Below are 17,297 nucleotides of genomic sequence, written 5' to 3'. Positions count from 1 at the left end.
TCTCTCTCTCTCTCTCTCTCTCTCTCTCTCTCTCTCTCTCTCCCTCTCTCTCTCCATGCCAGCGTTCAGAGGAAGTTCATTGTGAGCGTCGCTCTCTCGTCCTGGAGGATCAGGGACAGAAGCAACTGCAGAAATGGGGCCGACAGTGGGAGGGAGGGAGGGGGGGCAGCGATGATGAGAGAGAGAGAGAGAGAGAGAGAGAGAGAGAGAGAGAGAGAGAGAGAGAGAGTCTGGTGCTAAACTGAATGGCCGACGTGGTGATGAAGTGCAGATGGCACCGGGACGCCGGGACGCAATTTGCATCTTTCTGGGTCTCAGCGAGGCCAGTTTTCTAATTATTTCAACCCCGATGTGTTGCCATCGGACACTAAGTGGCTCGCAGCTCTGCCACTTCCCCGATCACTCTGTATATATGAAGACAGAGCGACAGAGAGAGAGAGAGAGAGAGAGAGCGAGAGAGAGAGTCGTCCTCTTCCTTCTCTGAGACAGATGGCTATCAGAGCGGGCCCCATCTGCTGGAAGCGCTCGCTCCTCCTCACTCGTGTCTGCTCGCCGGGAAAACAGAGCGGCCGTGCTGCACGGCCATTTAATCCTCCAGACTTTTGTGCATGCGCGTACACACAGCGCCGTCTATTGGTGCACGTGCACGTGCACGCGTCGTGAGCGTCTTTGTGACCATGTGGAGGGAAAGTCTCGTGAGCAGGTGACTGAAGCAGCTTTTTGACGGCTCGGAATCAGTTGGACTGAAGCTCCTGGTTGTTGATGTTCGGCGTCCATTTCAAAGTGAAATATTTCAATGTGTCCTGTAGAAATATTATTGTGGGGGAGAAAAAAAAGTCCAGGAACAAATATTTGGGCTGCGACTAACGCTTTTTGTCATTATTTCTGAATCTGATTGAGCGTTTTTGTCAATAAAATGAAAACAAAACAAAACAGAGAACAATATTTTACAGCTAGACTGTCAGATGAAACATCCTCAGACAGTTTCAGAGGTTCATCAGGTTTCGTTGCTGGCGAGCAACCAAAATCTGAGTTTTAGGGAAAGAGCAATATCGCTGTGCCGCTTCAGGTCCTTTCATTTCTTTTAGTCGCATTTCAAAGAGTGCAACTTGAAATAGAGGCGTCAAAGCGTGGAGGTCGTCCTCAGAGGTGGAGGTCGAGCTCGAGGGCCTCGATGACCCGGTGAGCTCGGGTAGCAGCAGCAGCAGCAGCAGCAGCAGCAGCAGCAGCAGCAGCAGCAGTGTTTTCTGGGCTGAGGCCGCTCGCTCTGATAATGGAAGGTGGTTCTTCAGGAAACCCAGAGGGAGTCCACTAGTCTGCGGACGTGGAGGGGGGACCGGCCCAGGGGCGTGGAGCAGGAGGTAGATGGGGTGGTGGGAAACGCCGGAGGATAACGTTGGCGTGTGGAGGCGAAGGCGGAGGTGGGATGGGTGGAAAAGACGGGCGGGCCAGTAGCCGGCAGGCAAGCAGGAGGGCAGCAGGCAGGCAGGAGGGCAGCAGGCAGGCAGGAGGGCAGCAGGCAGGCAAGCAGGAGGGAAGCAGGCAGGCAAGCAGGAGGGAAGCAGGCAGGCAAGCAGGAGGGCAGCAGGCAACAGTCAGGCAGGAGGGAAGCAGGCAGGCAAGCTGGAGGGCAGCAGGCAACAGGCAAGCAAGAGGGAAGCAGGCAACAGGCAAGCTGGAGGGCAGCAGGCAACAGGCAAGCAGGAGGGCAACAGGCAAGCTGGAGGGCAGCAGGCAACAGGCAAGCTGGAGGGCAGCAGGCAGCGGGCAGGGCGAGGAGCGGGAGGGGAAGGACGGGGAAGTGAGAACAGGAAACGCTGGTCAGAGCGGTGGGGGAGAGTGGAATGTTTCACAAGAAGCCTTCTCCACCCTCGTAGCGTCAGGACGAGGGCGTCTGCTGTCGGTGTTGCTGCTCAGACGGCCGCAGGCCAGCGGGGGAGCTCATGTGTGACACACAGTCCACACACACACACACACACACACACACACGCACACACACACACGCATGCACACACTCCACCAGTGTGACCCCTCACCGCCTTGGCAGAGCTCACAGCGCTTATATCCTGAGAGCGGGCCAGCCGGCAGCGAGTCAGTGCCTTCACATAGCCCACGTTGTGTGGTTGTGGGGAGAGAGAGAGAGAGAGAGAGAGAGAGAGAGAGAGAGAGAGAGAGAGAGAAAGAGAGAGAGAGAGAGAGACCCTGGATTTTTTTTCTGACACCTCTGAAGGGAAGAGGAAGAGGAAAGAGGGAGTGGGGAGAACGGGGCTCAGGGATGTCGAGGTGGAGCTCTGGGTTCCTTTAAAAGAGTAACAATGCTGTCACACACACACACACACACACACACACACACACACACACACACACATTAGTGCCTCTGGTGATGTCACATTTAGTGTTTTAAAGGAGCATTTTAATGTTTTTTTCACAAAACAAATCTTTTTCTATTCAATATTTTTCAATTCAATTAAGGGATCGTTTATTAAAATTCCAACATTTCTGTTTTTAATAATCAACAAAGTACATTTACTTTAATAGCTACAGACAAAACACACAATGAGCAGCTAGTTACAATTACAACATTGAAATGCTGCTTACTTTAATATTCGTCTGTAACATTTTTATCCTGACAAATAAAGAAGTCACATTCACCGTTTAACACTCAGCTAATGTACTTCATTGGGACTGGGTGGGTTAAGGTTGATGGATGAACAGATAATATTATAATGATAATAATAATAATAATAATAATAATAATAATAATAATAACAGCTGTAAGCAATAAAAAAAGGAAGTTCAAATTTATCAGCAATTACTTTGGCGAGCATAATGTTCCCACAACGGATAGAAAAGACGTTAAAACATGAAAATATGATTCAATTAATCCGTAATGACGCTCTAATACTAATACCAGCGTGATGACGGCTCTGCAGCTCGACCTCAGAGCTGAACAGACGTGTTCGTTGTGATGTAACGAGAGACGACCGGGAAACAATCAGAGCGTCACAACTCAGCTGGGGTGTTTCTGTGAGGCTCAGGGGCGCCGAGCTGCTGCTGAGGTTTCCCTGTGTGTCACTGATGTCCAGGGTTATCACAGGGTAATAAGAACACACACACACACACACACACACACACACACACACGTTACAACAGGGCAGTGCAGAGAGATAAGAGTGTCATGCCTCCGCAGCGTGACCGTGACATCACAGCTCAATCTGTGTGCTCACCGTCTCACCGTGCTGGAAACAGACCGGCCTAATATAGTCAGTGTGGACCATGCCACACACACACACACACACACACACACACACACACACACACACACACACTGGGGCAATGCGGTCTGTCCTTGGTTGGTTGCAATCATGTGTTTCTTCAGAGGCGCCGTGTTTAAGCGCGTGTGTATGTGTGTGCGTGCATGTGTGTGTGTGTGCGTGTGTGTGTGTGTGTGTGCGTGTGTGTGCGTGTGTGTGCCATTTTCGTGATTGAAATGACGTCGTCGTTGCGTCTGTTCTTGTCCATCACCGGCTGAACGTTTCAAGCTCGCCAGAGACAGGTGCATTTATGAGTCTCCAAGCTGTGTGTGTGTGTGTGTGTGTGTGTGTGTGTGTGTGTGTTGTGTGTGTGTGTGTGTGTGTGTGTGTTATTATGTGATTATTGAATCATACTTAAAAACTATCTTTAAGGATTTAAATTCCAGGAACTGAGTATAAATGTTTCCTTAAGCGTGCGCATCTTGGAGACCTTTTTAACAAACATGAGACAATTTTGTAGTTTTGTCAAAATAATAGAGGCAAGTAGTGTTTTTTTTAACTTTAATTTCCCATTAAATGTTCTAAAATGTGGAAACAGCTGTGCAGAAATGTCCTATCACCTCTTACCATGCGTGACACGCGTGCCTTCATTTCTTGTTCATCTCAGTTTTAGTTTTTGTCGACCAAAATATTTCCAATTGAGATTCAAAATCGCTGTCGTTTCATTTCCGTGGAAACATATATCGCAGCTATTTGTCTTCTTCGCCATCTCTCCCAGCATGTTTACTGGGCCAGAGAGGAAAAAAAAAGGAGAAAAATCAGATTACATTATTGGGAACTTTTGCTTCGTTTAGTGGAGACAATTAAAAAACCACAATGTTTATTACGTCTCTCTCTAAGGGGAGGAACAGTGTGTGTAGCGTGTGTGTGTGTGTGTGTGTGTGTGTGTGTGTGTGTGTGTCACTAGCAGCCATCAAACTGCTCCTCGAGCCGAGCCAGCAGAATTCCCATGATGCTCGGCTGCCTGAGTTCACACCTTTTTGTCCACAGGAATCTCAGGAATCCCCAGCTTCCTTTCCACTGCAATCTCCATTGTGTGTGCGTGCGTGTGTGTGTGTGTGTGTGTGTGTGTGTGTGTGTGTGACTACATAAAGGAAAGGCCCCCGCCTGCGTCGTGCATGTGTGTTGAAACACATCTCCGCCCTTGTCTCCACCCAGAGAAAGCGAGCGAGCGGCGCTGCGTCTGCGCCCACAATAGACTGAGTCACATTCTAAAATGGCAAACCTCTTAAAGTCAAACCTTAAGTGGAGACTTTAATGTCAGACCCAGGTTTTTAAATCGCAACGGTGCCGGCACAAACGCAAATCGTCGCCTTTTCGAACGACACCAAATCACGCAGGTCCGCTCTGAAACCTTTGTGAATTTCGACATGAAAGACACGTTATTTGTGAGGAGATTTGCAGCGACGGTATTAGCTTAAAATAAATGATAAATAGCTCCGATGTCAGTTAAATTATTCCCCATCGGGATGATTTCTGTGTTTTAAATCATTTTGGAGTTGATTAATAATGTGTTCAGGTCATGCTGCAGGACTATTTTCACTCTCGCATTAAAAAAGGTAAGAATATAATAATAATAATAATAATAAAAATGTCTTGCCTGGTGACTCACCGTCTTTGGCTCGTAGAACAAAATGAAGAATAATCTGTAAAGATGGCTGACAGGGAGCCGCTAAATGAACTGAGCAGAAATAGCTCCGCACATGTTTTTTTTTTTTTTTTTTGGGAAAAGGGAAAAATTAAAAAAGAGAAACCATTTCACGTCTCGGCGTCTAACGAGCTGCCGCCTGGAGGACAGAGCGCTCTTATGCCGAGTCCTCTGGGTGACTCCTGCAGGTTGTGTCGGCAGGTCTGGAGTCAGTTACCCGCTCCGACCCTGAGTCATCCCCCCGCTTGAGCCCGGCCTGCCGCCGGGGCTCAGCGGCACAACAAGACACACACACACACACACACACACACACACACACACACAGAAAAGCCTTTCACTGGGCCGACACACGACCGGCTGTGATTCACCTCCACCCACTCGCTCTTTATCCACACACACGCCGACCACAGGGGCCGAATAGGTGGATGTCTTTAGATGACCGAGCCGCCGCCGCCGCCACCGCCGCCCCTGCTGCATGAGATCTCTACAAACTTGACTCTCTTTACCAGACGTCTGGCTATGGGAAATCCATATCTAAAAATACTCAATGCGCACAATGTGAGGCGTGAGAACCCTCTCACGACTTGTAGACACAAGCAGTGCGTCACAAGACGCTCCACGCCGAGGGGCCGTTCAGAAGGTTGGGAGCGTGTGACCTGTCGGGGGACAATGCCGGCGAGAGGCGTGCGTCTGATCAAATATTACTTAACCCGGCTTGTTTTATGACTCACTGAGGTTACTTAAATAGTTATGAATGGAGCCTGACAGAGGCGGTTCTCCTGCCCCACTAAGACGTGTGTGTGTGTGTGTGTGTGTGTGTGCGTGCGTGTTTTGCGCGCCACAATGTGTGCAGCGGGAGCGTAGCATGGGTGCAGCATGCTTTTGATGAGTCACGCTGACGTCCTGTGAGTAAGAAAGCAGCTATGCGATTCCTGAAGCTTGAGACTCCCATTGAAAAGACAGCAGCCCACCCTCCTTTCGCCCCTGACGAACGCCGTGAGGGAGGAAGAGGAGGAGGAGGAGGGAGGGAGGGAGGGCGGGACAGGGTGGGGCAGGACGGGACCGTTGATAGGTGTGGTTGGCATGGCGTGGCGTGGCAGAGGACAGAAGGGTGTAGGTGCAGGATGTCGGTGAGAACAGCGTGGAGAGGGCAGCGCGAGGTCACGGTTAGAGGTCGGGAGCTCAAAGTTAGAGGTCAACGGGTGACGATGCCCCCTGCCGCTTTCAGTGGCGAGGTTTTTTTTGGGGGAGGGTACTTTCTTTTTTAGTAGATAGTTGTGGCCGCCACGGGGTCCCTCGCTTGTTTATTGGCCGCGCTGTAAACTCGGGTACTTTCTCTCTGCGGTCACAAAATGCCACCAGAAGTGTTTCAAATTTATTTTATTTCTTCTTCTTCTTCTTCTTTTTTTTTCCGCAAGATAAAAAGTCATATTATAATCTATTGAGCATCTGAGACACGATGCACTGGAAGCATTTGTTTATGTGTGTGTGTGTGTGTGTGTGTGTGTGTGTGTGTGTGTGTGTGTGTGTGTGTGTGTGTGTGTGTGTGTGTGTGGGTGTGGGTGGAGAGTGAAGTGCTGCTAGTGAGACTGGAAGTCATAAAGACCCCTCTACTGTGGCCGCTGTGTGTGTGTGTTCGCGTGTGTGTGTGTGTGTGTTCGTGTGTGTGTGTGTGTGTGTGTGTGTGTGCGCGCGTGTGTGTGTGGCGGTGGGGCCCTGCCTCCCTTCCCCTTATTTAGAGACGGGTCCCTTTTTTTCTTACGGACGCCCCGGCTCTCTGGTAGGGGAGTTTCCTGCTTTTGAAGACCCCAGGCACACACACACACACACACACACTCACACACACACATACAGAGCGAGAGAGAGAGAGCGAGAGAGACTGCCCTTACTTTTTTTGTTCCTCCTCCCTCTTCCCTCCTCTCTTTTTTCTGAATGGATGTCCTCTCTCTAACCTCAATTGAGCGCTGTGTAACAGGACACGGCCCTCGCCGCGATAGGCTCGGCCCCCCTCTTTAGCAGCCACGCTATAAGAGAGCGCGGCGGCGGTTCCTGAGTGTGTGTGAGAGAGGGGATGTCCGTCAGTGTCAGTCGGCGGCTGAAGGGAAAGAGAGCCGGAGCGGGGCGAGAGAGAGAGAGAGAGAGGGAGGAGAGAGAGAGAGAGAGAGAGAGGGAGACTGCTGTTGAAAACATGTGATAGCGCAACTTCGGCGAGGCTTGTAGGGAGTTTAACGGCTGTAGTGTCTCCGGAGCTCTGGGAAAGCACCTTTAGCCCAGAGGGAGCCTCACACACTTTCTGTGTGTGTGTGTGTGTGTGTGTGAGACAACGTGTGTGTGTGTGTGAGAGCCGGCTATGTAGGGCTGCTGCTGTCACTTTAAGCCTGTTACTGATTACACTCAGAAGAATGCAACGGGAGGAGGAGAAAAAAAACAAAAAAAAACAGAAGAGAGATGAGGAGACATGTAAGGTTGAGATCTTTTTAGTTGAGTTGAGCTCCGGCAACTTTTGGGTGACTTGTCCTCACAGCCTTGGACAGTGACGTGGGTGAGAAGCTGTTACCCAATAGTCTCTCTCTCGCACTCGCTCTCTCTCTCTCTCTCTCTCTCTCTGTTTCTGTTGGACCGAGCAAAGTTAACGTGGAGGGGAAGCCGGGATTTCTCTTTGAAGCAGAGGACACTGGAGGACAAACGAAAAGAAAGACACAACAGAGGAAGAAACGGAGGAGGTGTGTGTGTGTTGTCTGTGTGTGTGTGTGTGTGTAGAGGGGGGGGGGGGTGTTCCCTCATTCCAAGCTGGACGCCGCCGCCAAGAGGAAACACTACTCTCACCCAGACGGGTAAGTGAAAAGAGAAAAAAAAGCAAGAAAGGGGGAAAAATACTCCCAGAAAGCGGAGCTGCTGCTCGCTGATGGAGATCATATGTTACACGTTAGAGGTTGAGAAACTGCTCCCAGATCCTGAATGAGGCTGAGCATGGCACACGGGGACCTCAGGGCCCGGCGTTTTCCTCTAATGGAGCGGGTGGGGGGGGGGGGGGGGGCGGAGCGATCGGCCGGCCGGCAGCCGGGAGTCAAAGTGTGTAGTCTGCATGGCGTTACGGACGAGCTGATTGGCTGTTACAGTCGACTTGTCTGGCTTACGTACGGGTGCGACTGCCGGGATTAGATGGGAGCTATACAATGTGGGGCTGTACTACTGTCAGCGCTGTAAAAATAGGCTTTTGTGGTTAATGGGCTTCTCTTTTTCTTTTTCTTTTTTTTTTTTTTTTGTTGGTGCTTCATACAGAGGCTCCACTTCCTCTTTTTCTCTGCTTCAGTCACGCTGCCCCTTCTTCCATGTGACACGGATAGCTCAGTCCACTCCTTCTGCTCGGCAGCAGAGGGCATGAATGAACCGAGCGTATTGGTGTGTGTGTGTGTGTGTGTGTGTGTGTGTGTGGCGGGGCGCAACCCGGACAGTGCCGTGCGGCTTCTTTATGAATGGACATGGCAGCCGGCTGATGTGATTGGCCGCGAGGGAGTCAGTGACGATTTTGATGTTTGGATTCATTCCGGTCGCCGCTGTCGCCGCTGTCTCTCCTGGTGTGTGTGTGTGTGTGTGTGTGTGTGTGTGTGTGTGTGTGTGTGTGTGTGTGTGTGTGAGAGAGAAACACTGAGAGAGAGTGTTTGAGAGATTGTGTGAATCAGTGCTCGTGGTTCTGGGTTACATGTGTTTGTCTAAGCGGGCTTAGTCACAAGCTGAACAGTGGGGTGTGTGTTTGTGTTTTGTGAGTGAGTGTGTGTGTGTGTGTGTGTGTGTGTGTGTGTGTCTTCGTGGCTCTCTGCCCAGCTGTTGTTCTTCAAATGATCTCCCACTCTCTCTGACTAAGGCGATCTTCTCTCCAACTACCATTGCTCTTACTCACTTGTCCTGTGATGGCCGGGCGAGTTTCCAACTTGCAACGCTGAATCACTCTGCGGCCGACTCCAGCGACCGATTTCTCCTGCACACACACACACACACACACACACACACACACACACACACACACACACAAAAAAAACAATTACTTCAAACACAGCGATAACTGTGGATCCGTGGATCCCGTCTCGATGTTGAGAAGCTACTTCTTTGAAGGAATTCGCCAGCTCTCACTGCCGGAAAACACGCAGGACGGCAGGGCCGTGTGTGTCTGTGCGTGTGTGCGTGTGTGTGTGTGTGTGTGTGTGGTCACGAGAGCACATTCCCACCGGCAGCCTGAAGCCACGCGGTGTGCACGCATGCTCTTTGTTTTACTCGCGGTGACAGCCGCTCCTTCAGCTCCACCAAAGATTACTGCAGCTCCTTTACTGCTCCGACTCCAGCGCCACTTAACTGGCAGTTTATGGCACCAGGAAATGTGTGTGTGTGTGTGTGTGTGTGTGTGTGTGTGTGAGGAGTGGTGATAAGGAGCCAGCCCTAAACCCGTCGTCGTTGGAGGATCTATCGGCTCTTATCAAGGCAGCGTTTCCGGCAGGAGTACGTGATAGCGAGGTGGAGATTGGCGGCGAGATGCATCGCAGGTATCTCGAGATGAGGGAGATTAAATTCCCTGGCGCGAGATTAGCATGGAATCTGCCCTCTGCCCTATCGCCCCGCCGAGTGAATGAACCCTGCCCTGTCCTACTTGGCAAGGAAGCGGCGGAGCGGGGCTTCTGGGTCAAATAAAACCATTTGTGAGAAGCCACAATTACTGTTTGATCGTGATGAAAGAGTTGCATCGGGGGACCAGGAGTGTAGTAGCGCTCATCTATGAGAAGTCAGATGCTGCTAACAATGTTTGGGGGGTCATTCTTGCAGACTGCAACCTGGATGGGTGACTGAGTGGATGGCAATTAGCGAGAGGAGTTCAATTATATGAACTTCCTTTTACTGAGGCGTTCCCTGCTGTACGTTTAGAACAGATTCAAGCTGCAGACGTTTCATACAAATCACAATAAAAGGTGATTAACACGTTGAAAACTGTGGAACCAATATTGGCTCCAGACCTCCTTTTTCCCCTGTGTTTGAGTCGTCGTAGAAAACCCCAAATTAATTCCAATACTTGTGTTGATTGTGTGTATTTGTTCAGCAAAGTCTTGGGAAAAAAATGTATATTCGCAAAAAAAAAATCACTTTTAAAATATATGTTGATCGGCAGTATGAACATCCAGCATGATATGAGCCAGATGCCCTAAAAATGCCTCCTGCAGCGGTCAATAAGACATCTTTATGGAAAGATTAGGACCTAAAGAATCAGAACATGCAACAAAAATCACAATAAAACAAAGTGTTGGTCTGGTAGGAAAGAGTTTCAGTCAAAAAACTGTGTCGTTTAGTTCAAAAATTAGAAAAATTACGTATTTTCTCGCAGTTTCCAAAAAGCCGAACCAGCTAATTGTGATTAGCTTGCAGCCAAAAGGTCACGCGAGCAGCCACTGCTTGACGTTGAAAGAGTCTTCAGATGTGAAGTGCCGGTTCTTTCTTTAGTCCTCCGTGTGAAACAGGTGACTTGAGGTGTCGTAGCGTGGAGGACGAGCGGCGTGTCGGCGTCAGACGTCCACTCCGCCAATCAGGTCCCGCTGAGTCACGGCGTGCATCCCTGCATCATGACAGGTGATGATTCAGTGAGCTGGGAAAGGCCGAAGGGAGTTAAGCTATTAAGTCACAGGTGCTCCACGGTTTAGTGTGCAGCACATTCTTTGCTGTAATAGAAACACACACACACACACACACTCACTCACACACACTCTGCTGTCAGGAGGAAAGACATTGTGACACAGTGATTCAGACAGCGACGCAGTCATGCAACTGAAACCGGCGCAGGAGCGATCTTCAGCTCTCGCTCGACTCATTCCTTCTTCTCTTTTCCCCACTTTCCTTTTTTTTTCCCTCTTCTCTTTTCTCTTCCTTTGTCGCATGACTCGTCTTTTGTTTACGCGGCGACGGGCCGCTCTCGCGAGTCCCGTCGCCGCTCGCGCGAGCTCGGAGCTTCAGCCGGAGCCGAGGCGCAGTTCGTTTCAGGCGGATGAAGCCTCGTGCGTTAGCCTCGTGCGCGCTCCTGTGTGTGTGTGTGTGTGTGTGTACTCAAGAACGCTGGTTCCAACGGCGTGCTAACCACACACACCTGGTCCGTTTCCTCCCCTGCTCATATATGGGCAGAGCTTCCCCCCCTACCTGGGCCCCACTCTGAATTCCAATAAGTGGCAGTATGTGTGCGAGGAAGAGGCCGCGGAGACGGATGCACGTCATGGAAAAGCAGGATCAATGGGCAAGGCCCGGGCCGAGCGCGCAGTTTTTTTTCAGTTTTTTTTTTTTTTTTCAAAGGTGTTCCTTTTGTTTTCCAAAAGGTAATCAGTTAACACAATGACTCAGCCGGGCTGGTTATTCAAAGTGGCCGCGAGCGGGAGGACGTCGACGAGGAGCCGCGGCCGCGCAGGGAAGTTCAAAATCCCTGTGAACTGACTGTGGATCAGTGGGATTATTGAACCAGGAATCACGCTCTCGATCAAAAGATAAGGGGGTGTGACAGTTCCACATTGTTGAAACTTTCTAAACTGGTCTTCCTTGAGTCTCGGTGAGCGTGTTAGCATTTGGGGCGGAGGCAGTTCAGGTATCAGCGCTGCTCTCCGACATTGTGGCGTTACGCCCTCGACGTTGCCTCGTGTTTTACGCGTGGTGGAGGGGCTAATGAAGCAGATTTACGGCGGCGTTTGGTGCTTGGTGTTTGGTGTTTTTGGTGTTTAGTGTTTGGTGTTTGGTGTTTGCCAGGGTGCAGCGCTGGTTCTCCTTAAACCCCGTGACCCCGACCGACGGGGCCGGAGGGGGCGGATACAGGACTGCCTTCGCGCTGACATCGGAGGATGGGACACTTTTCAACCTTCTATCCCTCTTCTTACTATATATATATATATAATATATATATATATATATTCTCCCCCCACCACCACCCTTTTTTTCTTCTCCTGCCGCCTGCTTTCTTTGCTCTCTCTGCACATTTGCCAGGCCTTCATAAAGCAGCTTGAGGAGGGAGTTCGCTTTCCTTGGTCACCTTGCCAGCTCTTTCCCATCAGTCCAGCCCCCTGGAAGAGCCTGCAGACACCCCTCTCTCTCTCTCTCTCTCTCTTTTTCTCTCTCTCTCTCCCCCTCTCTCTCAGCCCGGGGGCCTGAGCCTGGAGCCGGGTCCCCCCCCCCCCCCCCTCCTCTCTCCACCCTCTGGAGAAGCGTTTTTCTGGCCCTCCGCTCTGTAGGCCTGGGTCCAGTCCTCACCTTGGAGTGACAGCTACCTCGCAGCACCCAAAGGAACCGTTTGGGATCGCTTTACATGCACACTCTGTTTCATCTCCTCCGTCCTTATAATAAGGATAGAAAGGGAGAGGGAGAGGGGCGGGGGGGGGGGGGGGGTAGAAAGTGACTTCAGCAGTCGTTCTGGCGGCGAGAGCCGGGTTGGAGAGCGAGGGGAATATTCTGGGACAGGGGAAGGACTTTTGGAGAGCGAACAGAGGTGGCAGAGAAGACGGAGCTCCCATAACCTCCGTCTCCGCAGAATCGGAGCTATTGGCGTCCACGCTTTCACTCCCACATCGCAACCAATCAGGCTCATCGGGCCCGGGGTCAGACGGGAAACCCGGGAGGGCGGGGGAGGAGGGGGGAGAAAGGGAAGAGCCGAGGAACCGATATCTGATTGGCCGCCGGCCTCGTGGGACGGCTTAATTGGCGGCGAGCCGCTGCAAAGTCTGATGAACTGTGTGGACGGGCTGGAATACGGCATTTAGTGTGAGCGAAAACGATGTCGTCGATGCGACGATGTTCACGACCCTCGGTGACGAGGTCCTCTTCGGCGATGGCCACGGCTCGGAGGATGGAGAGGGGAAACGAGAACGGGGTCCGATTTTGTGATTTCTGAAATGATTCGGATGAATATTTAAATGTGTTAATCGGGAAATGTGTTCGCTCTGTTATTCCAAACGAGCGCTGACTGGTGCAGTTACAGATTTGTCTCTTGACGAGCGGCTGTAGATCACACGTTTTGAGCTGGAACCGTATAGGGGTCTTTAAATATGGAGCGAGGCACACACACACACACACACACACACACACACACACAGAGGGAATGTATCCACACCCAGCTCACACATCCTACACACCCACCCACACACACATGCCCACACATACTTGAGCAACAAACAGCACACGCACACAACCAATGAACCAATGTCGCGTACTGCAAAAGTGCAACTTTTCACACACACACTCTCTCACACACACACACACACACACACACACACACTTGTACAGTGGTCACCACCTACTTTGAGGCTAAGTCAGGGTAATGATTCAGTTCCTCTTTGCTCCCCTCAGCGTGTGTTTGTGTGTGTTTGTGTGTGTGTGTGTGTGTGCGTGCATGTCTGTGTGTGTGTGTGCAAATGTATGCATGTACGCATGTGCAAGTCTGTGTGTAGAAGTCGGGTTGTATAAGCTGCATGCGCGTCCACAGTTGTCACTTTGTGAATGTGTTTTGTGTGTGTGTGTGTGTGTGTGTGTGTGTGTGTGTGAGTGTGTGAGAATGTGGATGTGGATGTGGTCAGGCCCAGTCAGCTAAGAAGGAAACCCACATCAACTGCCATCCACCACACTCTAGGAATAGACGAGCCCAGTGCAGGCAGGAATGGAATGGCACGCCTGGCCTCACCCCCCCCCCCCCACACACACACACACACACACACACACACACACACACCGGCTCACCCGTCCTCAGGCATCCTCGCACTCTCACCCCTTCCTTAACCTCTGGTCCGCTGCAGTAAAGACTCCCTGTGATCGGGCGCTGCAGGACGTTGCTGTAACGTTGGACCCCCCGGGGGCCTCCGATAGGTTCAAAGTGAAAAAGGCCTCCGGTGTGGCGTGCCGGGAAAACACGATCCCACCGCCTGAAAAGCACGGCGAACGCGGCGAACGCGGCCATCGCGGCGCCTCGACCTGCACACCACACGTCTCTGCTCCGCTCATTCTGCCGCGAGCGGCTTTTTTCTTCTTTTTTTCACTTCCCGCGTCCGACCTCGTCCGACCTCGTCCGACCTCGTCCGACCTCGTCCGACCTCGTCCTGCTTTCACGCACCAGCGTCTCACAGAGCCGCGGGCCTCACTTTCACCGGGGAGAACACGCAGATTGCTTTGCGTCCGTTTCGACCGCTCTGCCCAGCGGCGGTGGCAGCATCACCAAAGCATGGAGAGAAAAGAAAGAGAAGACAGAGATAAGACACAGAGGACGTTATCACCTTATCTCTCTCTCTCTCTCTCTCTCTCTCTCTCTCTCTCTCTCTCTCTCTCTCTCTCTCTCTCTCTCTCTCTCTCCCTCTCTCTCTGTGAGCTTACTCCAGCTCTCCGGTCTGGACCTGTCGAGATCACACGCGTACCTCAAAGGGCTTTAAAATACAGCTCCTCTTTTTTTTTTTGCAAAGCGACTTCCTGTGAATTCAATTTGTCGTCCTGTTCATCTGTTCATTGAACTCAAGTATTTCATCTGTGTTTTTTTTAGGTTGGCGCCCGATTCTGCACCGCCATGTTGTTCCCCAGAGCCGGTGCGAGGAGAGGTGAGGAAGCATCGCTCACAGCTTCAAAGACACTCACCCATGTCACCCACATCGATGTCTCTCTCGGAGAACAGAGGCCGCCGCCCTTTATCGAGGAGCGTTTAAAGAGGTTTAAAGCCGCAGCAGAATCAGTCACTCAGAGGAGGACACAACTCAAAGTTGGCGTGTAGAAAGAGAGGAAAAGCGAGACGGAGGAAGAGACAAACACGGAGAGGACAGCGAGAATGTGTGTGGCGAGGAAGGGGGGAGGGAGGAGGGGGGAGGGAGGAGGGAGGAGGGAGAGAACATTTCCCTTAATAAAAACAAATTGGAGTCAAGTGACCATCAGCTGGTCGCACGATGTTTGATCAATATGGTCATGAGGCCTCAGGTATGCAGAGGCAGAGAGGAGCGCTGTGTCCTCTCTCCTCTGTCCTCTGTCCTCTGTCCTTCCTCCTCCTCCTCCTCCCTGCTGCTGCTGCTGCAGTCACCTGTACGGGCCGTCATTCATTAGCATCGGGTCAGTGCTCCCATTATGCGACCGGCTAATCGTGGGGAGGGGGGTGAGGGGAGGGCGGCGGCGACGGCGGCGGCCGCTTCCCCGTCGCGCCTCAGGGTCAAAAGGGAAAGAATGACAGGAATCCGCGAGCGATAACGCTCGGAGATGTTCGTCAGCAGATAATCTCCCATATCCTTTCCCCCCTTTCCCTCCCTCGGGCTCCATCTCCCCCCCCCTCCCTCCTCCTTCTCCTTGATCTCCTTCCCAATGCGCTCGCCGCCACCGCCAACACTTCTCCTCCTCCTTCTCTTTGTCCGTCGGCCGTCATCCTCTCCTCCTCTTCCTCGTCATTTTCTTTGCCCTTTTCGCTCGCCTCGCGCTGCCTTCCTCTCTTCTGACCTCTGGATGTGTTTAATAATGGGGCTATTTGTTCTCTCTCTCTCTCTCTCTCTCTCTCTCTCTCGCTCTCCTCAGACGGACTCTGCTGCCGCGATGGAAGTGCGGCGACTTCCGACGGCGAGGCGAGAGCGGACCGGGGGGGTGGAGTGGCGGCCTTCATGGCCCTTCACGGCCTTCATGCCTCTGTGGCCGCCGCCGGTTGCTCAGTAGGCAGTGTAGATCCTGTGTAGCAATCAGCAGCTACATCTGGCTACTGGGTCTCCGACGGCTCGGGCCTACTTCTCGCGGTTTGCCCGGTCCGTCCGCTCCCATTGGCTGGCGGCGCATTCCAATCCTCTGATTGGCTGAGAGGTCGAAGAGGGGTGTGGGGACGGAGGGGGGTGGGGGGGAGGGGTCTCCATCCTGTGACCCCACAGACAGGATGCTCTCTGTGTCACAGCTCCACAAGGGGCCCTTGTCAAGGCTTTTTTGTGTTGTTGTTTTTTTTTTGTCACTCCTTCTTCCTCTTCTTCCGCCATTCTTTGAGTCTCTCTCTGTCGCTCTCTTCCTCTCTCGTCCTCGGTAAGAAGCAATCAAAGTTTGAAAGGAAAGGATGATTCTCGCGTTTCTCCCTTGATGCTCGGTTGGAGTGAAGCGAGGTGCCTTTGCTCCGTCCTGAACCTGGCATACAATGTAGATTTCTGTGTGGTTCAATTGTACAGCTACATTGTCTGCTGGGTTTCTGGCTAGTAACATAAGCAGCATTCATACAACCCTCAGGTAAGTATTCATATATTCTGTTAATGTTCCTTTTGAAATGCCCCTGACCCTGACAATTCAATAAAAAAGGAAATATTTCTCATTATTGCTCCTGAATGATGCGTGCTGTCATTTGTCAGACTGAGGGAGGGATGGAGGGATGGAGGTGGGGGGGGAAACAAAATATAAAATAAAAATCTCAGCAGAATCTGGAATCTAAATTGCTTCAGTGTTGCTCCGGCGTCCCAGGAGTTAACCCCGAGCAAGAGATGCCAGGAATATTCTAGTAGCTCAGCACAAAGCCGGCTGGTTGTCTGTCAGGCGGTTGTCAGACTGCTGTCAGACGCGCTGCTTATTAGTGGGACAGCACTGTCTCCCTTCAGCCAACACACACACACACACACACACACACACACACACCTGGGACTATACCAAAAACTTCACACACACACACCAGCGATGCTTTAAGGAGACGTTGTTCGTCCCGACCTCGCCTGCGCCTGTGAAAACTTACACAAAGGCAACTTTTACACCTGCGTTGTTTTTGTTTTTACTGCGGATTTTGGAGGAAAAGATGCAAATAAACTGTAATTTAGTGTCTCTGCCTGATTATTGTCTGATTATTATGACAGTCACACACACACACACACACACAGCGGGACTCCAGGCGGTCAAAAGGGAGCGTGTCCATGTTCACATGGGTCCTATACGTTCTCCAAAGGGGGTTATGTTGTGTTTATAATCATAATAATAACTTTATTGATGCAGCACACTTAAAAACAAAGCATCCTCATACATAACTTAAACAAAAAGGACCATACCATGAAGGCAATAACACAACAAATCCAATCCCATAACCAAAAAAAGAGAGAGAAACGATACAAACAGAAACAGGGGAACTGCGTAATAGATCCTAAAAGGACGACGTCACTTAAAAGCAACTCATTAGAAAAAGTTTTTGAGTTATTGATTGTGCAGCTAAGTTGTGCAGCGTGACAACATTTCAAGAAAACGTTTCTCCTGACGAGACGAAGCTGCAGCTGAAGAGTCCGTCTCCCTCTTTCCTTCCAGAGATGGACGGCTGACCGGGTTTAAGTTATAAAGATGTAACCAACGCAATTAATAAACAACTA

The 17,297-nt window shown here is 51.2% G+C and overlaps 1 protein-coding gene across 1 annotated transcript in view; it reads left to right on the top strand.

The window, feature by feature from the left end:
* LOC137783260 (glutamic acid-rich protein-like) overlaps window positions 1–16,309 on the top strand; it is a 31,775-nt gene extending 15,466 nt beyond the window's left edge. Inside the window, exons 5-8 of the mRNA XM_068573060.1 lie at window positions 7,592–7,796; window positions 14,495–14,549; window positions 15,502–15,632; window positions 16,305–16,309. Of these exons, the coding sequence (XP_068429161.1) occupies window positions 7,592–7,796; window positions 14,495–14,549; window positions 15,502–15,632; window positions 16,305–16,309 (396 nt within the window). The remainder of the gene's footprint in view (window positions 1–7,591; window positions 7,797–14,494; window positions 14,550–15,501; window positions 15,633–16,304) is intronic.
* Window positions 16,310–17,297: the final 988 nt, after the last annotated feature.

This window comes from Clinocottus analis, unplaced genomic scaffold (assembly GCF_023055335.1).
Source record: "Clinocottus analis isolate CAN_PGR_092001 unplaced genomic scaffold, fCliAna1.0.p SCAF_12, whole genome shotgun sequence".
NCBI classification, from domain to species: domain Eukaryota; kingdom Metazoa; phylum Chordata; class Actinopteri; order Perciformes; family Cottidae; genus Clinocottus; species Clinocottus analis.
This window is presented reverse-complemented; position numbering and strand designations above follow the sequence as displayed.